The following is a 25,634-nucleotide window of genomic DNA, read 5'->3' as shown; positions in this document are numbered from 1 at the left end:
ACTTATTACGGCCCACATAACTTCAAAGGGTTGTTAAACTTTCTTCATTGAATCCATCTCTCAGAAATAATTAACGTGGTTTATTGGATTGAATTTTTTTCTATTAACTGGAAATCTGAAAAAAAATTCAAAGTTATCCAATTACTGAGTTTCTTAAAATATATTGCTACTCAATATTATTTCAAACATATAAATAAATACTCGTTATTATTATTAATCACATACACAACATACAAGTAACTCAACTGACTGATTTTACCAAAAAAAAAAGATAACTCAACTGACTGGCAAGTGGCAGGCATGCAAATACCGAGATAACACAAGACTTTATAACAAACTCAAACATCAATTTGACGCTTCTTTAGTCTCAATTTTCAAACAATAAATTAACTAGTATTGTATTGCAACATGTGATTGTAAAGACACTGTAAATGTAATTCGATTTTGGTTTGAATACTAATCAAGAAGATAGACAAATGGGTGATACTTAAAGAGTCTCAATGGCCATGGCAGGACCAACCGTATTAGTAATGCCAGAGACACTCCAATAGTGCTCCAATACCTCCATTGGACCAGAGCTAAAACCACATTGGGCAAGCTCTTCGAAGCTTAGTGTTCTGAAACCAAAATCCGATCTTGTATGTCTGAGAATGTCTGCACATCTTTTCCCCATAACCTGATATGATTCAAAGAAGGAATAGAAAAGGTATGTGTTATCTGAAATCACCTATAAGAAAAAGAGAACTAAAGAAAGAAGGTATTTGTGGCGCGCACCAACAAGTAATACCGACGGAGTTTGCACCGCCTTTATCTGCTCCCTCATCATCTCCAACATGCACTGCTCTGTTTGCTTCTACGCTGATTTGCTCTGCGACATGACACATAATATTCAATGCAAGTGTATGTAATAAGACTAATTCAAAGGAAACAACATTTTAGTTTAGGATGAATAACCTAAAGCGCATTTGAAGATTCGGTCATCAGGCTTCTCGTATCCGACTTCTGAGGATACAATCACAGCGTCAAACCTGTACAAGTGCAAAACCAAAAAAAAGATGGCAAAGCTTACTATAGCATTCTCAGATTTCAGGATTAATAAAATCAAAAGATGGGAAAAGCTTACTTACATATCTATGACATTAAGATCCTTCAATAGCTTTCTAAGGCGGGTATCGAAATTGGATACAACAGCCATCTTAACTGCAACCACATTAGCCCCCAAAATTTCATAAATCAGCAAAACAAGGAGAGAGTTCGTCACTATAATAATAACCTCCGGCACTTTTCAGTAGTGACATTGTCTCATAAGCTCCTTCTGGGAGATGCCACGCCTCACCATTCGCGTAATACTAAGGTAATAACATTAGCTTTTAGGCATCAATGTGATGTACTAATTATTTAAAAAGCCAAAGAAAGCAATTCTTAATGGTGGAAGAGCCTATTTAAAAAAGCTTCGATAATACTAACTTGGTAGACATCTTCAAAGTAGTCATTATCAGAACAACCGGTAGCTTCGGAAACAACGAGCTTCCAAAAGGGTCTTCCATCACCCTGGTAACGCAACTTCTCAGGCCAAGGAGAAGCAAAAGCTCTCTTGAAACCTTGCTTTATCTCAGCTGGAGTTGTCTTGAGACCTGAACTAGTAGAGATGCAAATATAAAACAAACTCAGAGATCATCCGAGACAGTGAAAGAAGAAAATGTAACTGGTTTTGTAAAGAAAGCGACCGTATTTTTGGCCCAAGGAGGCGTAAGTTTCATGTACAGGTTCCGACAATTGCAAAAGGGTTCCTCCAGCATCAAGCAACAAACCATCATAAGCTCTCTTCACCCGCTTGTCTTCTTCACAGTGACCCAATTTATATATAAAAAAAAGTTTTTGTTCATCAAGTTCACATTTTGATAATCGTTTATAAGAACCCTTATTGACAGATAAGGGGTTGATCAGAAAAAAAATTGACAGATTAGGATTCACTTGAATCAAAATGCATTCTCACTGAAACAGAGGAGAATCAGAAACTAACCGGTGCTGAAAGAGACAGAAGAAGATGAACAAGACCGGAGAGAACCGGAAAATTTGCCGATTGGTCTCAACGCTTCAATTAGATTGCTTCCTCCTCGTGAACATCTCAAACAAGCTTCCATCTTTTCTCCAACCCCCCCAAATGTGAAAGATTTAGATGTCTACGGGAGATAAAAATCCGACATGGAGGCACCGTCTTTGTCTTGTCTGTGTTTGGTTCGCGATCCTGGTTTAATCTTTGGACCGGTTATAATTTTTGATTTTCCTTTTCGGTTCTTGGAACCTTCTGGCTCAGCTGGGGGTGTTTGTATTCGTCACAGGAACAAAAACCCTGAGGATTCTTTTTGCGTTCGCCGGCAGAGAGACATTGCGCGCAGTGAAGTTTGTGAAGCTACACCTGAATACTCTCTCTCTCTCTACGGCGAAACTCTTCTTCAGAGACCAGAGGTATGGCGACAGAGCTAGAAGAGCTTGTCGAGTTCCTATCGTCTCCTTCTCCTCCTGTAAGCTCTTTTTTTCTTTTTTATATAACTTTGGTCTCATCTGTATCTGAGATGCACCGACAACTATAGATTATAGGGTTTGTGTTGAATTCTGATTAAATGAAGAAACAACCGTGCAGGTGAAGAAAGCTGCGGTGGAGATTGTTAGCGGATTAACTGGTTCGGAGGAAGGTTTACAATCTCTATCCAAGTATTCCGAGATTCTACTTCCATCACTCTCTCGCCTCCTTAGTGAAAGCAAGGTCCTTTTGATTATATATAACCCTAAAAAAGCTTTTTTTTTAGATTTGGATTACTATTATTTATAAAGATTGGAACTTTTTTGAATTCCAGGAGGTCTCAGAGCCAGCAGCTCAGGCTCTTGTAAATCTTTCCCAGAACTCTGAATTAACTAGGAAGATGATTCAGATGGGTTTGATCAAAGTGGCCATGGACATGCTGTATAAGCCACAGTCTTGTATCACTAGATTGCTTGTCATGCTTCTAGTGAATCTCACTCAGTTGGATGATGGCGTTTCTTCCTTGCTTCAGGTCTTTTATGATCTTTTTTTTTAGATTTTTCATTAGATGAATTTGTGTAAATAGTGTCTGGGGGTTGGTAATCTAACGGTGAGGTAGGTAGCTAATTATGTTAAAACGTTATGCCTTTTGTTAGATTGAGGATGAGAAGATGCGTGGGCTTCATATCATGAAGCTTGTTAGGTCATTTTGCAGGTCTTCTGGAGAATCTGCTGGTAATGCTCTCAGCTCTTTATTTACTTATATTTGTGATTCTGACTCCTTTATATTTGCGTTTATTTCTTTAAGTAGTTTCCAGAGCTCATAAGGAAAGGTTATTTTTAGTTGCTTACTGTTAGTGTGTAGTGCCCCATTGTTGTTATCCTTTGCTTATCTGTAAAAGTAGGAATAATTTGGTGGATGTTTTAATTTCTATTTATGCACCAGATGATCAGTTTGAGCATGTTGGCTCAATCCTAGTGAACATATCGAAAACAGAAGATGGGAGGAAAATGTTACTTGAGCCAAAGAGAGGACTACTAAAACAGATCATTAGGCAGTTTGATTCAACAAACCAATTGCGTAAGAAAGGGGTGCGTCTCTAAAAAAGTTTGTCCTCTTTAATGAACATGTTACTTAGCCTGCACTTAGAACAATTTAAACAAGGCTTATTATGCATAATGGTTTTCAGGTTGCTGGGACTATCCGTAACTGCTCTTTTGAAGCCAAGAACCAGCTGGAGAATATACTCTTGATATCAGAGTTTCTCTGGCCCGCTCTCCTCCTACCAGTTGCAGGCAGTAAGGTTTGTTGATTTCGTTTTATAGCTGCTACTTCTTTGCAAGCAGGTTATCTTCTTTATACAAGAGAACAGCTTCTGACTATTCGTTTTTTTTTTACCTTGCTTAGATATACAGTGAGGAAGATATCTCAAAAATGCCACCTGAGCTTGGAAGTGCGCTTGCCATTGAGAGAGAGCCAGTTACTGATGCTGACATTCGTGTTCAGACACTAGAAGCTATATATTTGATCATCTTACAGGTATAACAATTATCTACCTCGCCTTCTTTTTTCTTCTAAAAGACATGTCCGCTGATGTTGTCAAAACTTTGTTTGGTTTGGTGTTGCAGGAGGCAGGACGAAGGGCATTTTGGTCAGTGAACGGGCCAAGGATTCTACAAGTGGGATATGAATACGAGGAAGATTCAAAAGTAATGAGAGCCTATGAGCAAGTCGGTTCTTTGGTATGTTTATTCTCTCTCTATTACACTCAGTCACTGGCTTGACTCTAGTCGACTTAAGATAGATAACATTGCTTGTTCTTGGCTGTCCTATATCTTAAACCAGCTTGTTGAAGAATCTGGAGGTCCGGAAGAATTTTCATCATCGGAGCCAACAAAAGCAGAGTCTTGAAAAGTTACATTACATGTGTTGTGTCTCTTTGCTCTTGTCCCCATTGTTTTTGTCCCTCACGAAAGAAGTGACTTTGTCATGTTTTGCTAACAAAGTTGCCTTCTTTTCTGTGGCACATGAGTCCTGACAAGTTCATCCTGTGCACTAGGCTTTGTTGTACCAATATATTCGTTATTTGTTTTTTTAGTGTTACATTTTCTCTTGTGTTTGGTTTGGTGTGATCTTATTTGGTATTAGACGTTATATCTTACTTTCCTAAGACGATTTGTTTGTAGTAATCCAACATTTTGCTATATATCTTTTCTATATTATCTTATGAAAGTTTTTCAGTTTAGAAACTATCAAACTATTACTAAAAAAACAAACAAAAAACAAATTATTACCACAACCCACGAGGGAGCCACCGATTTAGACAGAGAGAACAGAGAGGCAATTCAATGATTATGTTCTTTTACATTTATTCATAAAATCCTCCATGCATACCAGATCTTATAATTTTCATCGGATTATTCATTACTAGCACACATTAAAATCAAAACCAGGTTGGCGCCTGAACCATTCGTATAAGGCCACGTGGACAATCCAGAACAGTGGGGTCCCACCTAAAATATCGTTGAAAAGTCATAAAATTAGATCTTCCGCGTCTTCTTCGTCTTCCTCTCGACGCAGAACGAAAGAGAGAGAAAACACCGTGCTTTGACGAAGAAGATTCTCTAATCTCTTCGTTGTTAGGTTTAGCTCTTTTGACAAAAAAGGGGAATTAGCGAAGAGTGATGCGATTTTCTTCACCAGGCGGTGTTTGATTCGCTTATCGATTTGTTTAGTGTTATATATAGAGAGAGACTCTAGAAAATGATGATGATGGGTTTCGAGATCTCCGATGAGTTTCTGGGAACGTTCGTGCCGATTGTGGTGTATTGGGTGTATTCAGGGATGTACATTTGCTTAGGATCTTTGGAGAGGTATCGATTGCATTCCAAGGTGGACGAGGACGAGAAGAATCTCGTCACCAAATCCGCCGTCGTCAAGGGCGTTCTCCTTCAGCAGGCTCTCCAGGCCATCATCTCCGTTATCCTCTTCAAGGTCTCTCTCTCTCTCTCTCTCTCTCTTTTTACCTTTTTGCCTCTCTTTGATTGAAATGAAAGGTCGAGACTTTATGTGGATGAGTTAGGGATCTATTGAATTTAAATGAAGCACCTTTTGTTGTTTTGAAACTCTGATGAAACAAAAACTCAGATTGGTCCTGTTTTAGATTGAGATCGTTTGTTATCTTCTTTCCTCGAACAAGCCTAATAGCTTATAATGTGGTTGGAGGAATCCAATCTTTCTCCCTTATCATTCTCATGTCCAATGTTTACAGCTTTTATTTTTCTGTCTTCAGATTCATGACCTTGTAATGTTTCTCTTTATTCTGTTTGAGGTCTATGGTTCTCATGTTATGATGGTACACTCTGTACGTCTACATTTCTCATTTTTTTCTTTGTCTTTACAGTTGAAATGTGGTTAGATGAATACATTCTTTTCTCCTTCATCCTTCACTTGTGCAACTTTTATTCTTGTCCTTTCGTTACTTACTATTCCTATGTTCACCGTCATGACATTTGTGGTGTTCTCTGTACTGTATGGGAACAAACTGTTTGAGGTTTTTATGTTATCGTACATTCCACTCTCCATATATGTTTATTGGTGGAAGTTCATTTATTACCACATCCTTTTTTCCTGTTTCTTTTAACCTTTGTTTTTTTCTTTCTTTAGATAACAGGAAGTGATGATGCAGATGCGTCTACGACGCAGCAATTCTCCCTTCTACTCCTCGCTAGGCAGTTCATCATCGCCATGCTCGTTATCGACACTTGGCAATACTTCATCCATCGCTACATGCACATCAACAAGTTCTTATACAAGCACATCCACTCTCAGCACCATCGCCTCATCGTTCCCTATTCATACGGAGCTTTATACAACCATCCACTAGAAGGCCTTCTCTTGGACACCGTTGGTGGTGCTTTGTCTTTCCTCTTCTCCGGTATGTCCCCAAGAACCGCCATCTTTTTCTTCTCCTTCGCCACCATCAAGACGGTTGACGATCACTGTGGACTCTGGCTCCCCGGAAACCCCTTTCACATCTTCTTCACTAACAACTCTGCTTACCATGATGTTCATCATCAGCTCTATGGAACCAAATACAATTTCTCCCAGCCCTTCTTTGTGGTGTGGGATAGGATTCTCGGTACTTACTTGCCTTATTCGCTTGACAAGAGAGCCACTGGAGGGTTTGAGACACGGCCAATCAAAGTATCCAAAGATGAGTAACTTTTCTTCTTTTTTTTCGAGTTTCTTTATCATTTGCTCGCTAGAGAACCACTGTAACCTCTCTGTGTACTTGTAACTGTGTACATACAATCCCAATCTCTCCTTTTCAATCTGCGGGCTTATGTGTAAGCTAGCCACTAAAATTCATTTTGTAATATCCAAAACTTCAGATATTCTCTATTGGATCTGCTTGTGAGAGTCTCATTTATCTTCTCTATTAGTCAATGACATACACACATATACACACACTGTCATTGCTTCTTGCTGTTGTTGTTCTTATCCCTTACACATGAAAACTTAATCATTTTTTTTCTTCTATCTGGTTAGTTTCATAGACCAATGAAGTTGATTGATTGCTCAATTATTGATAAAAGTGGACCTTTGAAAAAGATACAATCCTTATCTTCAGGATCCAATAATACTTTAGGACAGGGTTGAATGTTCTCCTGACAAATCTGAGTTCATCTATGTTTCTGAAATATGTATACCAGTCAAATACCTTGTTCGATTCACCGAGTTTGTTTAAAGATCAAAAAGTTTGTTTCTTGGTGAGATCTGAATCCTGGATTTGAACTTTAAGATGTATTACAATCAATCTTATTCCCAAAACCTAACATTCCCCCAGGAGGTGGTTACCTTGACATATCATCATCAATGATACAGTTAAGGTTTCTTGTCGTCTACTACTTTATCTCATTATCAACCACATGGTCTTGAGATGAGTTCTGGACCAAAAGATTCTGGATGGCGTTTATGACATGTTAGGTAAAATGGAACTGTCATTGATTAATTGAGTTGAGACTCCTCATTATTGGCTCTTTTAGGCAACTCGTACGGAGTTCCGTTAAACCGTTAAATCTAACCCCCTAGTCAGGACCATATTTCCATTCTTTAGACGAGCACATGAAAATGAGGTGGACCATTGTGTTTTGCGACCAATCTATGTGCTGCATTAATACATGTCCCCTGAGTCAACAAAAGGTTATGGTTACACATTCACAGGTCACATGGAATTGCATTTTTTGGTTATGTCTTTTTTTTTAACAGATTAGAATTTAGAAACAAGTGTCTAGTGTTCACATGGTGCAAGCGATAGTAGATGAGTTCTAAAATATTGATTTGCAGTCTTCTGATTGATGAAAAATGAGTTCTAGGATCACACGATAATACATTTGAATATAGTATTAGTAAAACAAATCTTTTTCACTCAATGAACATTACATGTAAAGAGAAAGGCGCTCAGGGTTTTAGGGCATCATTAAATATACAGAAAAGGAGATTGCGTGCGGGAAACGGAACTGCTGCTTACTTTCCTCCTTGTCTCGATACTTGTTGGATTAGCTTCTAGAGGGAACCTTGGAACATAACTCGGTGTTCTGTTCACGTTTGTGTACGAATCACCTGACACTCTGACAGCTTTGTGACTCTTGCAGCCCAACAATAAACCACCACCACTTCTCGGTTTCTGTCTCTGAGGCTCGTTTTCTCGGTTTGATTTGGCGGTTATAGGGATTCGAGGGATCTGGAAAGACCGGTTCTTGACAGGACTCGTAGCACATTCAGACATAACAGAGTAATCCGCAACACTAGCTGTCACTACACTCCAAGCTATGCTTACCTCACTTGGCGCATAACAATCCGGTGACTCTGCATCGCTGCTTTCTTGCCTTGCAAGATATGGTTTTGTCTTCCCTGTTACACTCTCAATCTCAAATAGATCTGAACTTAAATCGCTCACACTCCCATCTTCCTCTTCTACTTCTTCCTCATGCTTTGCAGAGGTTGAGTATTCCCATGGAACGTTCTTGGAAATGATTCTCTTCTCAATAAGAGGAGATCCAAATATCTCCAGAGACTTCCTCTGCTCTAACGTTGCTTGTTGTTGTTGCTGCTTATGAAGCTTCATCTCCGAGGTAAGATCTCCAGAGAAACTCAACTGCGTCTTGATCTTCTTCAGACCAGAGGCTCTTCTCTTCTCGTCTGCGACGACGACATCCACTGCATTCCAGTTAGAGCAAACGCCTTTGCAGCCAAGATTCACGAGAAAGCTCTTCTTGTTGTTGCTACTCACCTTTTGGTTGCTACTAACATCCTTCTCCTGCAAGTAACTGTTGCAGCTAGAGCTGTTGATGTGGCTCTTCTTCTTCTTATTGTTCTCCAATTTGTTCTGAAGCAACAAGCTCTGGCTATTCCAGCTTGATTCAGACCGAAGACTCGGAGTTTCAGAGGAAGTCTTCGAGGTCTGCTTGAAGATTCTCTCGATTGAAGGAGACACAAGTGAAGAACTGTGGTCGGAATCCATATCTCCATTGAAGTACTTCTCAGCTCCAAACACACCGATCTCTATATCTCCAGAAGCTTTCTTGCTAAGTCCTACAACATCTTGATGCTCTTCCGGATTGGTGTCAGTGTTCATATCGCTTACGAGGTTCTTCTGCGTGAGAGCATCTTCCTTGCTTGTCAAGTAAGAGAAAGAAGTAGAAGAGGAAGAGAAAGGACCATGGAGAGTGTTACTACTATTGCTCATCATGAAATCAAAAGATGTGTTTGGTGTTGAAGAAGAAGATGACCTTATAAGTACCATTACTCTTTCTTGTTATTTCCTGTGGATGATTCAGATTTTGAGTATAAATAGAGGAAACATGATGAAGTTACTGGCTGTCTCTAAAGCTAAGTGTCAACTGTTCAATGGATGTGGGTCAACAACACTAACCATGACAATAGGGCCAATTTGCTTGTGATTTTGTACTAATGCTTGAAAAAATACTAACTATTTTTTTGTCTTGGTTATAAATAAAACCGATTTTTTTATTAAATGAGTGGATATCATCATTCTCCTAAGGAACAAAATTACAAATTAGAAATCACGAGGGATGCATACTTTGTTACATACTGACAAAGAAAAAAAATACATGCCGACAAAGACCTTTGGAGTTGGTCGTTGAAGGGATTGGGCCTCTATTGACATTAATGGGTTTAGGCCCATATTTAAATGGTTTTATATCGATACGGGTTTTTTTTCCCACCCGACATATTTAATCGGACCTTATCCTCTTCTTGATCACTCTTACCAATCTAGTTGCTTTGGTCGGAAAAAAAAAGTTAAAAAAAAAATTGGATTAGACGATTCGGATGGTTTCGCAGATGATCTCGTGTTTAACTAAATCTCCATCTCTTTTCTGCATCTCCGGTCCCCGGAGTTTAATTCCGCCGAAGACTTATAACCGCGGCGGTTTGTACCGGTTTTCTCCGGGATTCGCTGGCCGCCGGTTATCTACGGTTAACCGGAGGAAATGGAGATCCGCGTGCATTTTCAACTCTGGGAAAGAAACTGAAGGAGAGGGAAAGGTAGCTTGCTATTTTCTCCGACACTAGCTTAGCTTGATAAGCTTCTTCCTATCTGGTTTCCCGGAAAAATATTTCAGAAACAAAATTATAAAAGTTTGTTGCTTTTATGGTTACAGGGAGGTGGGTCGGAGTGGTTGATACTTGAGAGATGGGAAGTGCCATGGGAATGGCAGACAGTTTCTTTAACTTCGCTTGCTTGTGGTTTAAGGTACTCTCCATCAAAAACCTTACCTTTAGGACGAATTAGGGTTTAAGTTTGATAAAAGTAAACAACTCCACGGGTATTTTTTTTTTTTATTATTTGAAAGATGGTCTCTCTGTTTTGGTTAAAAAAATAGTTGACCATCACTCTCTATCATCTTAGCTTCTTAACTATTATAAATGTAAGGGGTGAGATTAACTTTGTTCCCAGGCAGTTTTGTTTTGACAGGATTAACTGAGATGGTAGCCATACCTTATCTAGGAATCGATGTTCAGAAGCTGAGCCTGGACGAAAAGGCTGAGATTTTATTCCTGGATCAAGGGTATTATTACCAATAAGCTGCTGCTACTACTACTCTTTTGTTGTGTAACACAACGTCAACATGAAATGCTTTATACTTTGCAGGTTAACAACTGCAGTGGTACTTGCTGTCATATTCACCGTTGCCAGAACATTTGAGCCACTTCCTCTAGACATTTTGCGTTATGGTACTTGCCTTTCTTTCTTTTTTTTTGTAGGCACTTTCTTTCACTGTTTGCACTTCTATTGGCTAATTTCTTTGTTTGTTTTAATCTTCAGATTTGAAAGAACCCTTTAACTTGCAAAAAGGATGGCTCGTGTGGAGTGGGATCGGTCTGGTTGGTGCTGTTGGCGCTATTGCGTTAACAGGTGTTGCTTTGTCCTTATTCAGGACAGAGGCACCAGAAAGAGAGGTTAGGAGAGAAGTCACTAATTTAGTTTATTTCTCCTTTATGAAATGTCTGATTGATAATAGTAATGAGGCTTGTATGATTTTTTTCTAGGTAGACTCTTTGATGAAGCTTCTCCCATTAATTGGATCCTCAAACATAAGGTATTACCCGCAAAAGAAATAACAGTTGCGATTGTTGTATCAATAAATACTAGAATATTTCTTTTTATTTATCACAACTTTTGCGGTGTAATGATTGGGCAGCACGTTAAGCTTAGTGGGGATAACTGGAGTCCTTGCTCCACTTCTTGAGGAGACAGTGTTTCGCGGTTTCTTCATGGTCTCTCTTACCAAATGGTAAAAAAAAAGGAAGGGTCTTTGTCTTCTTCTCATTTTTGCTTCTGAACAAAGAAAGCTAACTACATTTTTCAGGGTTCCGACCCCAATAGCGGTCATCATCAGCTCAGCTGCGTTTGCACTTGCGCACCTCACACCCGGTGAATTCCCACAGTTGTTTATGCTAGGTGAAAACACACACAACTGAAAACAATACCACTAGCATCTTCTCATGTTTATAAACACCTCTCTGACTTCAAATATGTCTCTATCTTCGTCTGGTTTAGGATCGGTTTTGGGATTATCGTATGCGCAGACCCGCAATCTCATAACCCCGATGGTCATACACGGTTTCTGGAACTCGGGAGTTATTTTGCTGCTCACTTTCCTTCAGGTAGAGAACACATTACATTACTATGATGATCACTACAATGTTAGAAGAACAGATCAACTCTTAACATATGTTTTGTTTTATCTTTGTTTTCTCTTCTTTTTAGGTCCAAGGGTATGACATCAAGGAACTATTGTTGCAGGGAAACTAGCAAGAGATTGAGTATTGAACTGTAGACTCGTCACGGTCGTTCCCCTATAAAGTGAAATGCTTGTAATGCCCACTAAAAAGCTCAATGCTAAATTACAAAAGAAAGGAAGCAAAAACATTCACATTTTCAGTTTATACAAAATGCACAAAATCAGAAACTCTCAAACTCTAACATAGTAACATACACAGAATCTTTCTTATTAGATTCGTTAAGAAAGCTCCGCACTAAGTTGGGACACTCCTTTGTTACGCTTTTAGCTTGCGGTAGTAGGAACTTCCTGTATAGATCCTCTGATGGTCTTCTTGTAGCTATAGAAGCTAGATTACACCAGCATACGAGATGATTCACTAGTAAATCAAGGCTCCAACGAAAAATATATTATTACTCATGGCTCTATGTCGACGTGAGCTAAGCACCAACGCAACCCGGGTTGCCAAAGCTGCTGCTTCCTGTGCCATCAGTTTTTGGTTTTAAGTAAAGACATTATTATTATTATTATTATTATTATTATTATTATGTCCTAAAGAAGTGTCAAAATGATTAGAAAAGTTTTGTAGTAAGTGTGTTAAAAGTAAAAAAAGAAGCTAACCTGTCTATGTATTCGGCGCCGATGCAAGATACTAATGGCTGATGCCATGATGTAGCAAGGAAGAAGAAAAATAGCAGCTCGGAGTAATAAAAGCTGCAAAGATATATTAATATAGATCACTCTGCATAATCTTTGTAATAGAAACTCGAGAGATTCAACTTACAGAAAGTATTGAAGAAGTGTCCTCATCTTCACCATCTGCATAATCCGGTACGGTCAGTGCGCATCTCAACAAAAGAGTCATCAACTGCATGCACAAAAGCAAAGCAATGAAAGGGATGTGTTATTATTATGGGGTCGGGTTTACAAGTCAAGTAAATAATTGAAACTTGTTATCGAGAAGAAGCTTTAAGGCTTTTTACAATAAGAGCAGATATGCGGAAGAATGCAGCAAGACTGGTATTACGAGCTGTATAATCATCATACTCATACTCTAAAATCTGACGTTCGGCTTCTGTGATTGCCAGGAGGTGTGGATCCATACCTGAGATTGTCCATCCTCCACTATAAACACACATATTATCAAGTTAGAACATATTACAAGTGTTTTTTTTATATGATGAAACTGAGCATTACCTAATGTCAATAGTGGTTTCTTCAGATTGGAGTGGAGGTTGAGGAGAGGTATATCCAGCTTGGTATGGCTGTATAAGACAAAGTTAAAAGGGGGTTAGATTTTTTAACTTAACATAGAACTTTTCTAGTTAATGCTGTATGAAGTTTGAGTTGAATTCTTGTTAAAAAAAAGGCTACAAATAAAAGAGTTGTAATCTGAATATATCAACAATGGATATCTTATTTAACATGATTACCAAAAAAAAAAAAACAATGGATATCGTACAAAACTGCAAAAGAACGTAGACATGAATGAAACAACTAGTCACTAATGCGATTGATCATCAGGTCTCACTCTACTCCTCAAGATAAAAAGAAAAAAAAAACAGAGGAGAAAAGCGAATACATACATACCTGATGACAAATCTCGCATGAAGTGTTTCCCTTTTCATTGCACCAACGTTGAACACATTTTCTGTGAGCATACTGATCAAAAAAACATACATTTCTCTTTTTTTAGCTCTTTCAATGACAATCATAGTTTCTTTCTTAGTAAGAGGATGAACAATGAGAAAGAAAAAAAAAAAGAAAGAAAGCTACCTTAAGGCTACCACTGCAAGCACACGGGCTCTCGAGATTCATAATAGCGGATTCCTCCTGACAAATACGACACTCTTCTGACCACATCTCCGTAGCAGAAGTATCTCCCTCGTAGATACCCTCCTCTAACCTGAGGCTAGACGGCTCCCAAGTGTCAACCGGAGGTAACGGAACCTGCCTCACCAGTCGATCCACATATACCACCATGTGTTCATTCATATATCGAAGTAAGGCGTCTGAGAGTTTCTTAAACCAGCATCGCGGAGCCTGTTTCAAGCCATAAAGAGATTTGCGAAGCCTACACACCTTGTTGGGATGAGTGTGCCGAAATCCAGGAGGCAATTTCATATAGACTTCCTCTTCCAAATCACCATGAAGGAAAGCGTTATGGACGTCCATTTGGGACACTTCCCATTTGTTTGCTGCAGCCAGCCGTAACAGAGATCGAACTGTAGTCATTTTCACGACAGGAGCAAATGTTTCTTTGTAGTCTTCTCCTTCTACTTGACTCTTTCCATTTACGACCAGACGAGATTTATAACGCTCAATTGTTCCATCAGCATTATACTTTATCCGGAAAACCCAAAGACAACCGATTGCTTCTTTTCCAGGTGGTAAATCTGTGATATCCCATGTGTGATTGTCTTCTAATGCAACGATCTCATTACCGACAGAGTCCTTCCATACTTTCAACTGCATCGCTTCTTTAAAATTCTTAGGCTCCGTATTGCTTGTAATGGTAACCAAGAAGGCACGATGGCTAGGAGAAAACTGATTGTCAGCAATATAATCAGACAAGGGATATAATGATTTACCTGGACCGTTCGAGGATGGAGGAGGCAAGGGCGTGAGATGTGTATTACCGTCAGCGCTTGTAGTAACATTGTAGAGATAGTAGTCTTGCAGAGCGGCTGGCTTAGTCTTGTCTCGCAAACCTCTACCAAGTGATTCAGTGGAAACTTGTTCAACTGAAGGAGATTGCGCAGATTGTGTTTCAATAACAACATCTGTTACAGTGGGAGAAGGCGGAATCGATGTTGCCGCAGAAGGTTCAATTTCAGCAAGAGGCTCTGTTTCTGGCGCAGGATGCTCTGTCTCAGCAAGAGACTCTGTTTCAGATGCTGTTTCTGCTGTAGGCTGTTGTTCTGTCTCAGTAGTAACTGGAGAAGCTTCATCACTGCTCCCCCTGTCGTTAGACGGCAACTGCAACCAATCATCATCGCAAGGCACTGGATTTGGCCTGAGAGATGGAGTCAGCTTTGGTTCCGCGTATGGGAAGACATCTTCTCGAAAAATAACGTCTCGAGATATCACGAACTTTTCACGATCGATATCGTAAACCTTCCAACCTTTCTTTCCAAAAGGATATCCGAGAAATACACATAATCTACTTCTCTGTCCAAATTTGTCTTTATCACGAGAAGCTCTATGAGTGTAGCAAGCTGAACCAAAGACTCGTAAGGTTTGATAATCTGGCTTAACTCCATGAAGAACCTCATAAGGAGAGCGCCCACGATGAATAGCTGTAGGCGTTCGGTTGATTAAATGAGCTGCAGTCAACACCGCTTCTCCCCAAAACTTAACCGGAAGACTTGCTTGGAACAGAAGAGCTCGAGAAACATTTAAGATGTGTCTATGTTTTCTCTCGACTCTACCATTTTGTTGTGGTGTTCCAACGCAAGAGGTCTGATGGACTATGCCGAGCTTCTTGAAGAACGAAGTAAGCACCATAAATTCTGTTCCATTATCGCTACGTACCATACGAACCGGCTTCTTAAACTGTTTGTCTGCATATGCAATGAAGTTCTTGAGAACGTTTTGAACCTCTGATTTTTCTAAAATAAGATATGTCCAGACTGCTCGTGAGAAATCATCCACAATGGTTAGGAAATATCTAGCGCCACAAGACGAAGGAATTCTGTACGGACCCCAAACGTCTACATGAATCAGTGAAAAACAATCTGTAGTTTTATTCATACTGTCATAAAAAATCTCACGAGTTTGCTTGGCTCTAAAACAAGTGTCACAAGGACTGGAGCCAGCAGATTTAGATGAAACAAAAGGCAAATCCGAAAACACAGTAAAAGATGGATGTCCCAAACGCCGATGCCATAAAGCTTGATCTGAACTGAGAGAAGCTCGATGACTCTTTGCTGAAACGATATCCATGAAGTAATACACACCATCACGCTCCTCACCGGCTCCAATCAAAGTCCTCGAGAAACGGTCCTGTATCACACAAATTGTGTCAGTAAACATAGCCAAGCAATTTGTCTGTTTTAAAAGTTTTGCAACCGAGATCAAGGTGCAATTCAAATCTGGTACAAATAAAACTTTATCCAATGTAAGTTTTGCAGACAATCGTAGAGATCCCATATGTACTGCAAGTGTTCTGTTTCCATCCGCAAATGCGACAGAACAAGGTGCTATGGTCTCGATATTGGTCAATAAAGATCGCTCCCCTGTCATGTGGTGAGACGCACCCGTATCGAGAATCACATCACCGTATTGTTTCTTACCAGAAAGCTTATCAGATGCAGAGACATTAGCCTTATCCTGGAGCAGTTGACTGAGCGCTCTCAACTGATCCGGCGTAAACTCGGTGAATGAAGAAGAGTTGGAGCTGGTTGCGTGTGCGTTGTTTGCTTGACCACGACCACGTCCTCCGTTGCCACGAGTACCTCTGCCTCTAGAACCACCACTCTGTCCACGACCACCACCATTGCGTTCTGTGAACCACTCAGGAAAGCCAATAATTTGCCAACAATCTCGTTTTTCATGTCCCGTTTTGCCACAATGAGAGCACAACATACGAGACCTCAGAATAGTATTTTCCACTTTGTTTTGACTTTCGCCCTTTTGTGAGGTAGGACTCTGTCTAGCCACGAACCCCACTGCTTCCTCCTTTTCTTCACGAGATCGTGTAGCTGTAAGTCTCTGCTCCTCGCGTATCATCTTGTTGTAAATTTCTCCAAGCGAAGGCAAAGGATCAAGACCAATTACATTGGTGCACATGCTTCCAAAGCGTGAATCATCTAGTCCCATTACAAACTGATGAATTCTTTCTTGCTCTCTTTCTTTGGCAATTGCCGCAGCTGCTCCACAGGAACAAACATGAATAGGTTGATAAACCTGCAACTCCTCCCAAAGTGCAGACAACTTGCCGAAGTAGTCCAACACGGACTGTCCTTCCTGTCGACACGAGGCTAGTTGTGCTTTAAGTTGATGAATACGAACCGTATTCCCCACGGAAAATCTTTGCTTGAGATCTTCCCATAGCTGATGTGCGTCCGCAATGTATGTTACTGTAGATCGCACCTTTGGTTCAATGGAAGCTCGGATCCATCCAACCAACATCGAATTTACGGTCAACCAATTTTCTAGGTCGCCGCTCTCTGCATCAGGCTTCTTCAAGATGCCCTTGATGAATCCCAACTTTCTCTTGGCCTGAAGCGCGTTTAGCATCTCCGATGACCACTCATTATAATTTTCTCCATTTAACAAAACAGAGGTAATCACAGCTCCAGGGTTATCTGAGCTATGTAAGGCATAAGGTGAGGGAGTTTTCGTCTCCTCCTTCTTCACAACTTGTGAGTCACCCATGTCGATTTTGATTTTTGAGTCAGAGTTTTAGGAATCTCCGCTCTGATACCATGTAAGTTTAGATATCGAAAGTGCTTGCTTTATTAGAATGGCAATGCCTTCATATTTATACATCACAAGAGTCGGCTACTTGGCCTTATCTCTAACGACTACTTCCTGAACAATAGGAGTGTCAAATATATTCTAAGACTTATCACAATCTATTGATCATTATCTCCAACATAGTATATCCACGCCAATATATCTCTATGTTTTTTCTTACAACAAGAAAGAAACTGGAAAAGATCGGGAAAGAGATGTATTTATAGCATGAAGGGGGGAGCTATTTCGTTCTTGATTTAAGAGCAGAAAAATCGTGAGGAACGTTAGCAGAGAGACTCAAAGAACTTGTGGGGAAGATAGAAAAACTTTTAAAAGATATTTCCCATGAAACAAGCAAATGGAGAACAGCTTTTTTATAGATAGAAAATTAGATGGAGAGAAAAAGAGTGAGATCACGACGTCTGAACGTAGGGATGTTAACAGGGGTAAACCCAGTCTGTTTAGACCCACCCCATTTAACACCCACCCCATTTAGAACTCATATAGGTTTAGATCCATATAAGTTTAGATCTATTAGGACTATCCATTTAAAACCCACGAAATTTACATGTATCCATTTAAACCTAGACCTATTTAGATCAGATTATTTTATTTTTTTTATTAGTTATGAATCATTTCTTACCAAAATCTTAAAAGTTAAAATCGAATTTTTCCGTTAAAATCGTAAAATCGAGTTTTCCCGTCAAAACCGTAAAGTCGAGTTTACCGCCAAAAACCAAATCGAGTTTTTCCGTCAAAAAATAAAATCAAGTTTTCCCGCCAAAAACGCAAATAGAGTTTTTCCGTAAAATCGAGTTTTCCCGCCAAAACAATAAAATCAAATTTTCCCGCCAAAAACACAAAATCGAGTTTTCTCGCAAAAAAAAAAAGCAAAATCGAGTTTTCCCGTCAAAACCGTAAAGTCGAGTTTTCCGCTAAAAACCAAATCGAATTATTTTGTCAAAACCGTGAAATCGAGTTTTTCTGCCTAAAACCCCCGCTAGCTAAATAGGTCTAAATTGGCATTTTTTTTTTCAAACCCACATAGGCCAGCAGGTTTCAAACCCATATTAACATCCCTATCTGAACGGCTCCGTTATTTTTTACAGCCGTCGACTATATTTTCAACAGCTCTCCTTGACCTTGGTAGTTATGTAATGAGAGTCATTAACAACATTGATTATAGTTTAGGTAGGAAATAGAGAATATACAAGAACGAACATACATACATACATACATACATACAGCTACAAGTTGTTTGATTCAAAGTAAAAACATAACTCAGTCAAATAACTTGAAGTATAATCATTGTGTAATCATTTTATTATTTTGATCCGAAGATGAGTTCTTAACAAAACAATTCAATGTCATCATTTTATGCCTTTTCGATTTTATTTTGCCTAAACAAAATGTCATTTTCAAATTTAGTTTAGACCTTGTGTTTGTTTAGCTTTTTCTATTCTTTTGGTCATCCTTTTCTTGTATTTTTCTTTAAAAGTATACATGATGAGTATTATTTTAGTAGAGTAATACTCTGTTGTTTTAATAGTATAGTACACATTTTTAAATGATAGTTGTATTAGAATGGACAAGGTTAAAGGAAAGATACAAGTTCAACTACCAAGAGTAAGTAGTATATGATTCATTAAAATAAGTAGAACATCTTTTGTTTTACTAAGTAACGTTGTTGACTGTAAATGTTCATCTACAAACTTGTTGACTGTATTTATTCTCTTATTCTATAGTCCTACTTGTAGTATTTTGAAAACTATTAAACGATTTGTTATAGAAATAATCTGACACGGTCACGTCTTCATATTTCTATATTATATAATCTGACACGATCGACAGGGATGCTAAATGAAAACAGACGCTCTTAATGTAAAAGCTTTGAAAATCCCAAACACAATTATAAGGATCGTAGCTATACTTATTTCACAAAGAAAAAGGAAACAACAACAGCTTAACGTACAATACATGACATCATAACTTACATGTTTTATTGGAAACATGAAATATCATATTATGTATTTGGATACGTAACTTCAGCCAAGCATTTTTCTGGATCTACCACTGTAAGCAGAAGTGGTTGTGTCAGTGTTTAGTATAAACGCTCCCAATGCCCAATCTAGTGCTATTCCTTTGTCTCCTGCTTTATTTGCAAACTCGATTCTGCACACAAAAACAAACATAGGTCTTGATCAAAACCAGAATGATCTAACTGTTCTTGATGAGTTTATGCAGTAACATATAGTACCTATCATCATCAAGAGCAAAACCAAGACTGTCGTGAAGCAATGAGATAATATACGCTGATGAGAAGCAATATCCATCCAAATATTTTTCTTTAGTTGTTGGGTATTTCTCTTTCAACTTCGACCATTCTTCTCCACAGAAACTCTTTCCAGCTTTAATCATTTCAGACAGCCAATCTTTTTCGTCCAACCCAAAGAACTGTTTCAGACACAAACATAATAGATCATCATGCTCAGACAAATTCTCCACAAATCTTGGCGTAGACCAATATGAACTTCATGGGATTATATCATTACCTTGGAGGTGTGGTAGAAATTTTCTGTAGCCAAAAACTTTCCTTGAAGATCAGGTGTGAATGTTGATCCAATAGAACAATGCGCATAAGCACAATTCTCTGTACACAACAACAGCAAAAAAAAACACTAAAGGTGAATCCACAAGAAATGAAGAAGACAGTTGACGCCGAGCAGCAATATGTAGCTATATACTAATAATATAATGCTATTACCCTTTCCTTCTTGCAATTTTGCCAATGTAGCGGATCGGCATGCTGAGTAATTACCAGCAGCCTGAATTGAGTTGTTATCATACATGTATCCTTTAGGAGTACAAGGATCAGTAACTATTCCATCTTCAGCTGCAAGGGATTGAAACACTGTATGAGTTTTGAGGGGAAGGAAGCTTACTTAACAAAATATTCAAGTTCTGTAGACAAGTGATCACTGATCAGTTTAAGGGTTTATCAACAACTAACCTGAGTTCTGGAGTGATTTCAATAACTCTTCCTGTGCTTCATCCTGAAAAGGCAACAAAACTTAGTAACTTCTTGAAGTTAAATAAAGAATACAATTAAATCCTTTTTCTTAACAAGTTCTAATATTCTCGGCTCTCAGAAGCAACCTGTCCATAGTGGAGGTAGCTGTGACTGTAGATTTTGTAAGAAACACCTCCATAAGATATAGAACGCGAGAATCCAGGAGGTGCAGTCTCACTTGACACAAATGTCACCTATACAAATGCACAAACAATAATCAACATCGACCACATATATATAGCTGAAGTCTCATTAATTAATACCAAATTTGAGAGAGGGAGGAGACTAAACCTGGGCAGAAGCCCCACCGAGTTCAACAATCCCAGTTGTATGCACCGGGTCACCTCCAAGAGAACCAAGTGCATAGTTCGCAACCACCCAAGCATACATTCCTTCATCAAATCCTGCATAATTCTTTTTCCAATATTTATCAACTCAAACATAGATCCAAAAAAAAATACTAACAACAAGTGTTACACTCTCCCTATACTCCCACAATATTTGAACTGTAAACCAATGACACTAATCTTAAACAAAAAATATAAACTTGGTCAAATGAAATAACTGAATCCTAATACTAACCGGAGATAACCGAAGCCCATTCGTCTTGAAACTTAAACCCAGAAGATCTAAGAACTCCTCTCGTAACCTCAAGAATCTCTTCCTGAACACTAACATCAAGCAACCTCATCCCAGCGGTCGCCATCAACCTGATCTCGCTCCTCCCCAGCATCCCTTCAGGAACTCTCCCTTTCGCGAACTCCACCAGCTCCTTCACCGAGACGCTCGCTCCTCCCGGGTTATCAGCGTAGGAGGACAGACCGGGACTCAGCTTCAAGCTAGCGTAGTTCTCCTCACCGAAGTCGAATACCGGTTTACCGGATTCGACCCTGTACCGGAACACGTGAGCTCGTGACCCGGAGCTTCCGGCGTCGATGACCACGCTGTAACGGAACGAGCTTCTAAGGTTCCATCCGGAGAAGAGAATCATGTAGAGAACGAATAGACACGCCAGCGTGATAGCGAGGGAGAGGAAGGAGGCGAGGATTAGGAGGAGGATCGGTTTCGTGGGCTTTGACTCGGACTTAGTGGTGAAGATGTACTTCGTCGTCGAGGTCGGCGAAGATTTGTGGTGGACAGGTAGCATCTGAGCCTTGAGAGTATCCTCCTTCTCCATCTCCGGTTTTATTTTGTTTTTTTCGAACCTGAAAACGGTAATGAGATTTGTTTTGTAACAAACACTTTAAAAGTAATCGTAACGAAAACTGATGAGATGATAATGAGATCTTAACGTATTGAAATAACGTAACGCAATGACATATAATTCGTTTTTTTTTTTTTTGTGAATCCGAAGTTTCTTCGTGTTTGTTTTATAACCTGGATTTATTATAATCCGAGTTCGAGAACGGCAGTGCGAAGAAAGCCGCCGGTGAAGCTCGTAGTCGTAGCTACTCTCAGTCTACTGTTTTTTTTTGTCGTAGTGGAGAAGACGTTGGTCATTGGAGCTGGTATTTAAAAACTCTTAAAAGGTCACAACATGTCAACAATAAACATAACCTACTCGGGTCGGGTGGGTCGGGTCGGCTTGTCGGGTCATTTAAAACCCACGTGATTAAACAGAAAACCACATACCGTCTATTCACGCGTGGACCAGTTCTATTTCTTAACGAACAAATGGAAAAAGCCCACGCTACTTATTTCCAGTTTGGCTTTATTTACAGACTACTTCTGTACATATACGAGATATGGCATGAATGAACGATATTAGTTGTAACGTTTCGTTGATTACAGTAACACATCAAGATTATTTATTTGTAGACACCTGTTTGCAGACTGATTTACCATTTGGTCCACTGATGAGTGTTTTTTATGAATCTGTCCACAGATGTGTTTTTCGTGGGGATCTACCATGAAAGAAATGAGTTGTCATTTATGTAAAAAAATGTTTGAAAATTCATACAATACATTGAAAACCCCAACTCTAGATCAACTTGGTTTTCAATATTTTTACATGTACCTAACTTAAAAAGAGAACAATGAAGACTTGACTGCAGTAAACGTGAATACAAATATATGATTATCATTTACTTTTGAAACAATATTTTTTCATTGTAACTTAATATCATATATTTTGTATTTGGCTACGTTACTCTCTACTCAAGAAGAATTTTTCTAGACTTACCGCTGGAATCAGAAGTGGCTGTTGCAGTGTTTAGTATAAACGCTCCTAATGCCCAATCTAGTGGTATGCCTTTCTCTCCTGCTTCACTTGCAAACTCGACTCTGCAGACAAAATAAATAGTTTTCTTTTTTTTTTATCGAAACCCCAAAGCCAAAAAAGATTGTGCAGTAAGTTTTTTTTTACCTTTGATCATCAAGAGCAACACCAAGACTGTCGTGAAGCATTGAGACTATATATGCTGATGAGAAACAATACCGAAGCAAACTCTCGTCTTTAAATGTCGGATGTTTCACCTTCAACCTCGACCAGTCATCTCCACAAAAACTCTCTCCGGCTATAATCATTTCAGATAGCCAATCTTTTTCTCTCAACCCAAAAAACTGATCCAGAGAGAAGCATACAACCAGTGTTTAAACAACTATCCACGAACACAGATAGAATATTGACGTTCACAAACAATTGTTTTACCTTCGAAGTGTGGAAGAAATTCTCTGTAGCCAAAAAACTTCCTCGAAGATTAGGTGTGAATGTCGATCCAATAGAGCAATGCTTATAAGGACATTTCTCTGCACTCAAAGTAAATCTCGTTAGATATAAAGAAAATTGATATTCTGCTGTGCCAATAAGTCTCTTTACCTTTTCCTTCCTGCAAGATGGTGAATGCAGCGGATCGGCACTTTGAGAAATTACCAGCCGCTTGAAGTGAGTCTGTAAATTTGCTTTCCCCAGGTAAGACTATTCCTTCCCCTGTAGAGTTTTTGTCGAGGATGTATCCTTTTGGAGTACAAGGATCAGTAACTATTCCTTTTTCTGTAGAGTTTGCAGCTGCAAGGATTCAAACACTGTGAATTTTGAGGGGAAAAAAAAAACTTATTTTCAATTTGCCTAAACTCAGAGGTGAAATTATAACCTCTGCAAAAATTTCAAGTGCAGTCAACCAGTGATTACTTTAACAGAATTATCAAAAACCAACCTAAGTTGTTGAGTGATTCCCATAGCTTTTCATGTGCTGCATCCTACAAGGCACACATACATTAATAGCACCGTCAACATTAATAGGGGTTAAAAACATTTTTTAATGTTGCATGTTCTACGATTTTGACGATGTGATTAAACTCATAGATCAACAAGCAGCAAACAGAGATATAATTAAACTCATAAATCAACAAGCAGCAAACAGGGGAACAATTACACAAAGTTTCATAACACCAGACTTCTAAAAATGATGAATCGAAGAACAAAAGTGATCAAACGAAAAAAAAAAGCTCTGCTCCTAAATGTTACCTGTCCAAGGTTGAGGAAGCTGTGGCTGTAGATTCTGTACGAAACGTTACCATAAGTTATCGTACGCGAGAACTCAGAAGGCACATGCTCACTTGACACAAACGTCACCTAAACGAATGCACAAAAACAGTCATCAACGCCTACAATCGACTAGTTTACACAAAACAGTTGTGGTTTTGTTCTAAGTCTCACAAATCTGAAGGGAAGAGAATAAAACCTGAGTAGAAGCCCCACCAAGTTCGACAATCCCTGTTGTTTGCAAAGGATCACCTCCTAGAGAACCAAGTGCATGGTTGGCAACTACCCAAGCATATATACCTTCATCAGATCCTACAAAAATTATCCAGAGCTTATTTCACATGGCCGGATCTGGAGACAGCCTAATAAAGCATTGGTCTCGGTCCCCAAAATATTTGGAAGGATTTTACATAGATAAAATCCCTCAAATTGTGAAAAGAAGAAAATTTTTTAAAAAAATTTAAAAGATATTTTGGCCCTTGAAATCTGAGATCTCTACTTGAAAATTTCTACTAAACATTCAGGCGGGACAAATAATTCAAATGCTGTGTGGTGCGGTGCGGTTCTATCAGTAATAAAACATATAGATATATGGTATATGTGAAGATTTTTGTTACTATTAACTACGGTGCAGATCGTAACATTCAGAGCCTCAAACAGTGCAGCATTGTCAATGACAGTGATCAATCTAGCTCTAATCCTAAGTAGCAAACACTAACCAGAGATAACCGAAGCCGACTCGTCTTGGAACTTAAACCCAGAAGATCTAAGAACTCTTCTGGCGACTTCAAGAATCCGTTCCTGAACACTCAACTCAAGCAATCTCATCCCAGCAGTGGCCATTAACCTAATATCACTCTCCTTCAACTTCCCCTCCGGAACTCTACCTTTCGCGAACTCCACAAGCTCCTTCACCGAGACGCTCGCCCCCTCCGGATTATCAGCGTAAGAAGACAAGCCAGGACTCAGTTTCATACTAGCGTAGCTCTCGTCACCCCTGAAATCGAAAACCGGGTTTCCGGATTCGATCCGGTACCCGAACACGTGAGCTCGGGTCCCGGAACTCCCGCCGTCGATCACGACGCTGTACCGGAGCGAAACTTTCCGGTTCCTTAGGAAAAATGTGTAGCAGACGAAGAACAACGCCAGCGCGATCGCGAGGGAGCCGATGATTACGAGGATGATCGATTTTTTCGTCGGTTTACACTTGGATTTAGCGAGCGATGAACGTTGGCGGCCAGGTTGAGTGTGATGAACGTGGAGAGGAGGATCCATATCGGATTTGTTTTTCAACCTGGAACGAGCATGAGATCGTTGCATCAAGGTTTACGGAACCGCCGCGAGATCGGACGATGACTCATGAGATCTGGACGTGATTGAAGAAAGAGTCCAAGAAGTTTGGAGAACAGGATTACCGATTTTTTTTTGTTTCCTGTGGATTTTTTCGGAGATTTTTTCTTATTTATGTGGATTGGAGTTTGGCAATCGGAGATCGATAGGGCCGTCGAAGATCGCCGCCGATGAAGCTCGTCGATGCCCTTCGTCACCGTTTTCGAACTAGAGGAAAAGAAATGGTCACTGGGGCGCCTTTTTACGAAAGTTTACACTTGGGGATTAGGTGAGCCTTTAGAAAATCATTACACCTTTTTATCAACCAATCACTTTTTTTCTTAGTAAAAACTTAGAATTAGAAAAGAAATTAGAAACCATGATAGCATAAAACTTTAAGTTAAAAATATCTAAAACTTTTAAAAAGTTATATAATTTGTTAGATTATTTAATAT

General features: G+C 39.3%; 8 protein-coding genes across 13 annotated transcripts; 3 read left to right on the top strand and 5 right to left on the bottom strand.

Annotated features, from left to right (window-relative positions):
* Positions 1 to 307: 307 nt before the first annotated feature.
* On the bottom strand, positions 308 to 2,201 carry LOC108814022 (uncharacterized). Of its 2 annotated transcripts, none has more exons than XM_018586583.2 (8): positions 2,024 to 2,201; positions 1,728 to 1,841; positions 1,468 to 1,634; positions 1,274 to 1,349; positions 1,128 to 1,200; positions 955 to 1,028; positions 775 to 868; positions 308 to 676 (listed from the first exon to the last, which is right to left on the bottom strand). In XM_018586583.2, the coding sequence occupies exons 1-8, from the start codon at positions 2,142 to 2,144 to the stop codon at positions 610 to 612; spliced, it is 786 nt and encodes a 261-aa protein (XP_018442085.1). In that variant the 5' UTR covers positions 2,145 to 2,201; the 3' UTR covers positions 308 to 609. The 2 variants fall into 2 exon arrangements, with proteins under 2 accessions (XP_018442085.1, XP_018442086.1); XM_018586584.2 differs by having other exon boundaries at positions 1,728 to 1,838.
* A 159-nt stretch (positions 2,202 to 2,360) lies between these two features.
* On the top strand, positions 2,361 to 4,747 carry LOC130510830 (uncharacterized). Its single transcript, XM_057007505.1, has 9 exons — positions 2,361 to 2,525; positions 2,645 to 2,767; positions 2,859 to 3,056; positions 3,181 to 3,259; positions 3,471 to 3,616; positions 3,715 to 3,828; positions 3,933 to 4,064; positions 4,154 to 4,267; positions 4,371 to 4,747. Exons 1-9 carry the CDS (start codon positions 2,472 to 2,474, stop codon positions 4,434 to 4,436), a joined length of 1,026 nt encoding a protein of 341 aa, XP_056863485.1. The 5' UTR covers positions 2,361 to 2,471; the 3' UTR covers positions 4,437 to 4,747.
* Positions 4,748 to 5,086: 339 nt separating this feature from the next.
* Positions 5,087 to 6,953, top strand: LOC108823585 (sphinganine C4-monooxygenase 2). The gene is made up of 2 exons (XM_018599930.2): positions 5,087 to 5,519; positions 6,192 to 6,953. Exons 1-2 carry the CDS (start codon positions 5,289 to 5,291, stop codon positions 6,747 to 6,749), a joined length of 789 nt encoding a protein of 262 aa, XP_018455432.1. The 5' UTR covers positions 5,087 to 5,288; the 3' UTR covers positions 6,750 to 6,953.
* An 896-nt stretch (positions 6,954 to 7,849) lies between these two features.
* LOC108816328 (protein PHYTOCHROME KINASE SUBSTRATE 2) lies at positions 7,850 to 9,355 on the bottom strand. The gene has a single exon (XM_018588932.2). The coding sequence runs from the start codon at positions 9,331 to 9,333 to the stop codon at positions 8,008 to 8,010; it is 1,326 nt and encodes a 441-aa protein (XP_018444434.2). The 5' UTR covers positions 9,334 to 9,355; the 3' UTR covers positions 7,850 to 8,007.
* A 462-nt stretch (positions 9,356 to 9,817) lies between these two features.
* On the top strand, positions 9,818 to 11,993 carry LOC108840457 (uncharacterized). Of its 3 annotated transcripts, none has more exons than XM_018613285.2 (10): positions 9,818 to 10,097; positions 10,214 to 10,305; positions 10,514 to 10,621; positions 10,705 to 10,787; positions 10,879 to 11,012; positions 11,103 to 11,152; positions 11,255 to 11,347; positions 11,423 to 11,514; positions 11,614 to 11,720; positions 11,824 to 11,993. In XM_018613285.2, exons 1-10 carry the CDS (start codon positions 9,882 to 9,884, stop codon positions 11,866 to 11,868), a joined length of 1,020 nt encoding a protein of 339 aa, XP_018468787.2. In that variant the 5' UTR covers positions 9,818 to 9,881; the 3' UTR covers positions 11,869 to 11,993. The 3 variants fall into 3 exon arrangements, with proteins under 3 accessions (XP_018468787.2, XP_018468795.1, XP_056863481.1); XM_018613293.2 differs by having other exon boundaries at positions 10,057 to 10,097; positions 10,510 to 10,621; XM_057007501.1 differs by lacking the exon at positions 9,818 to 10,097 and having other exon boundaries at positions 10,208 to 10,305; positions 10,528 to 10,621.
* LOC130510827 (uncharacterized) lies at positions 11,990 to 13,893 on the bottom strand. Its single transcript, XM_057007503.1, has 7 exons — positions 13,613 to 13,893; positions 13,427 to 13,498; positions 13,034 to 13,101; positions 12,820 to 12,961; positions 12,621 to 12,704; positions 12,458 to 12,550; positions 11,990 to 12,317 (listed from the first exon to the last, which is right to left on the bottom strand). Exons 1-7 carry the CDS (start codon positions 13,829 to 13,831, stop codon positions 12,216 to 12,218), a joined length of 780 nt encoding a protein of 259 aa, XP_056863483.1. The 5' UTR covers positions 13,832 to 13,893; the 3' UTR covers positions 11,990 to 12,215.
* A 5,264-nt stretch (positions 13,894 to 19,157) lies between these two features.
* On the bottom strand, positions 19,158 to 21,543 carry LOC108843219 (probable apyrase 5). The gene is made up of 8 exons (XM_057007489.1): positions 20,949 to 21,543; positions 20,658 to 20,770; positions 20,453 to 20,560; positions 20,307 to 20,349; positions 20,061 to 20,189; positions 19,849 to 19,946; positions 19,554 to 19,750; positions 19,158 to 19,468 (listed from the first exon to the last, which is right to left on the bottom strand). The coding sequence occupies exons 1-8, from the start codon at positions 21,541 to 21,543 to the stop codon at positions 19,342 to 19,344; spliced, it is 1,410 nt and encodes a 469-aa protein (XP_056863469.1). The 3' UTR covers positions 19,158 to 19,341.
* On the bottom strand, positions 21,433 to 25,460 carry LOC108843009 (probable apyrase 4). Of its 3 annotated transcripts, none has more exons than XM_018616274.2 (9): positions 24,570 to 25,459; positions 24,050 to 24,162; positions 23,833 to 23,940; positions 23,522 to 23,564; positions 23,185 to 23,373; positions 23,017 to 23,114; positions 22,732 to 22,928; positions 22,549 to 22,649; positions 21,433 to 21,571 (listed from the first exon to the last, which is right to left on the bottom strand). In XM_018616274.2, exons 1-9 carry the CDS (start codon positions 25,168 to 25,170, stop codon positions 21,552 to 21,554), a joined length of 1,470 nt encoding a protein of 489 aa, XP_018471776.2. In that variant the 5' UTR covers positions 25,171 to 25,459; the 3' UTR covers positions 21,433 to 21,551. The 3 variants fall into 3 exon arrangements, with proteins under 3 accessions (XP_018471776.2, XP_018471622.2, XP_018471697.2); XM_018616120.2 differs by lacking the exon at positions 21,433 to 21,571 and adding an exon at positions 22,049 to 22,270 and having other exon boundaries at positions 24,570 to 25,460; XM_018616195.2 differs by lacking the exon at positions 21,433 to 21,571 and having other exon boundaries at positions 22,277 to 22,649.
* Between the last annotated feature and the right edge of the window lie 174 nt (positions 25,461 to 25,634).

The sequence above is a fragment of the Raphanus sativus genome, chromosome 1 (assembly GCF_000801105.2).
Source record: "Raphanus sativus cultivar WK10039 chromosome 1, ASM80110v3, whole genome shotgun sequence".
NCBI lineage: Eukaryota > Viridiplantae > Streptophyta > Magnoliopsida > Brassicales > Brassicaceae > Raphanus > Raphanus sativus.
The sequence above is the reverse complement of the archived record's forward strand: the minus strand, read 5'-3'. Positions and strand labels throughout refer to the sequence as shown.

What these genes read in the sequence shown, in the direction of transcription:
- LOC108823585 (XM_018599930.2), top strand. Translation starts at nt 5,289, where the DNA reads ATGATGATGATGGGTTTCGAGATCTCCGATGAGTTTCTGGGAACGTTC. An exon ending in TCTCCGTTATCCTCTTCAAG is followed by an intron (nt 5,520 to 6,191) that starts GTCTCTCTCTCT and finishes TTCTTTCTTTAG; the next exon opens with ATAACAGGAAGTGATGATGC.
- LOC130510830 (XM_057007505.1), top strand. Translation starts at nt 2,472, where the DNA reads ATGGCGACAGAGCTAGAAGAGCTTGTCGAGTTCCTATCGTCTCCTTCT. An exon ending in TATCGTCTCCTTCTCCTCCT is followed by an intron (nt 2,526 to 2,644) that starts GTAAGCTCTTTT and finishes ACAACCGTGCAG; the next exon opens with GTGAAGAAAGCTGCGGTGGA. An exon ending in TATATTTGATCATCTTACAG is followed by an intron (nt 4,065 to 4,153) that starts GTATAACAATTA and finishes TTGGTGTTGCAG; the next exon opens with GAGGCAGGACGAAGGGCATT.
- LOC108814022 (XM_018586583.2), bottom strand. Translation starts at nt 2,144, where the DNA reads ATGGAAGCTTGTTTGAGATGTTCACGAGGAGGAAGCAATCTAATTGAA. An exon ending in ACTACTGAAAAGTGCCGGAG is followed by an intron (nt 1,201 to 1,273) that starts GTTATTATTATA and finishes ATGTGGTTGCAG; the next exon opens with TTAAGATGGCTGTTGTATCC. An exon ending in AATCTTCAAATGCGCTTTAG is followed by an intron (nt 869 to 954) that starts GTTATTCATCCT and finishes GTCATGTCGCAG; the next exon opens with AGCAAATCAGCGTAGAAGCA.
- LOC130510827 (XM_057007503.1), bottom strand. Translation starts at nt 13,831, where the DNA reads ATGAATGAACACATGGTGGTATATGTGGATCGACTGGTGAGGCAGGTT. An exon ending in TCCGCATATCTGCTCTTATT is followed by an intron (nt 12,705 to 12,819) that starts GTAAAAAGCCTT and finishes TTGTGCATGCAG; the next exon opens with TTGATGACTCTTTTGTTGAG. An exon ending in GGCGCCGAATACATAGACAG is followed by an intron (nt 12,318 to 12,457) that starts GTTAGCTTCTTT and finishes CTGATGGCACAG; the next exon opens with GAAGCAGCAGCTTTGGCAAC.
- LOC108840457 (XM_018613285.2), top strand. Translation starts at nt 9,882, where the DNA reads ATGGTTTCGCAGATGATCTCGTGTTTAACTAAATCTCCATCTCTTTTC. An exon ending in AAACTGAAGGAGAGGGAAAG is followed by an intron (nt 10,098 to 10,213) that starts GTAGCTTGCTAT and finishes TTATGGTTACAG; the next exon opens with GGAGGTGGGTCGGAGTGGTT. An exon ending in ATTGGATCCTCAAACATAAG is followed by an intron (nt 11,153 to 11,254) that starts GTATTACCCGCA and finishes ATGATTGGGCAG; the next exon opens with CACGTTAAGCTTAGTGGGGA.
- LOC108843219 (XM_057007489.1), bottom strand. Translation starts at nt 21,543, where the DNA reads ATGGAGAAGGAGGATACTCTCAAGGCTCAGATGCTACCTGTCCACCAC. An exon ending in GAAATCACTCCAGAACTCAG is followed by an intron (nt 20,190 to 20,306) that starts GTTAGTTGTTGA and finishes AATCCCTTGCAG; the next exon opens with CTGAAGATGGAATAGTTACT. An exon ending in AAAATTGCAAGAAGGAAAGG is followed by an intron (nt 19,947 to 20,060) that starts GTAATAGCATTA and finishes TGTTGTGTACAG; the next exon opens with AGAATTGTGCTTATGCGCAT.
- LOC108843009 (XM_018616120.2), bottom strand. Translation starts at nt 25,170, where the DNA reads ATGCAACGATCTCATGCTCGTTCCAGGTTGAAAAACAAATCCGATATG. An exon ending in ATTTCTTCCACACTTCGAAG is followed by an intron (nt 22,929 to 23,016) that starts GTAAAACAATTG and finishes TCTCTGGATCAG; the next exon opens with TTTTTTGGGTTGAGAGAAAA. An exon ending in AGCCACTTCTGATTCCAGCG is followed by an intron (nt 22,271 to 22,548) that starts GTAAGTCTAGAA and finishes CTTTCATGGTAG; the next exon opens with ATCCCCACGAAAAACACATC.
- LOC108816328 (XM_018588932.2), bottom strand. Translation starts at nt 9,333, where the DNA reads ATGGTACTTATAAGGTCATCTTCTTCTTCAACACCAAACACATCTTTT.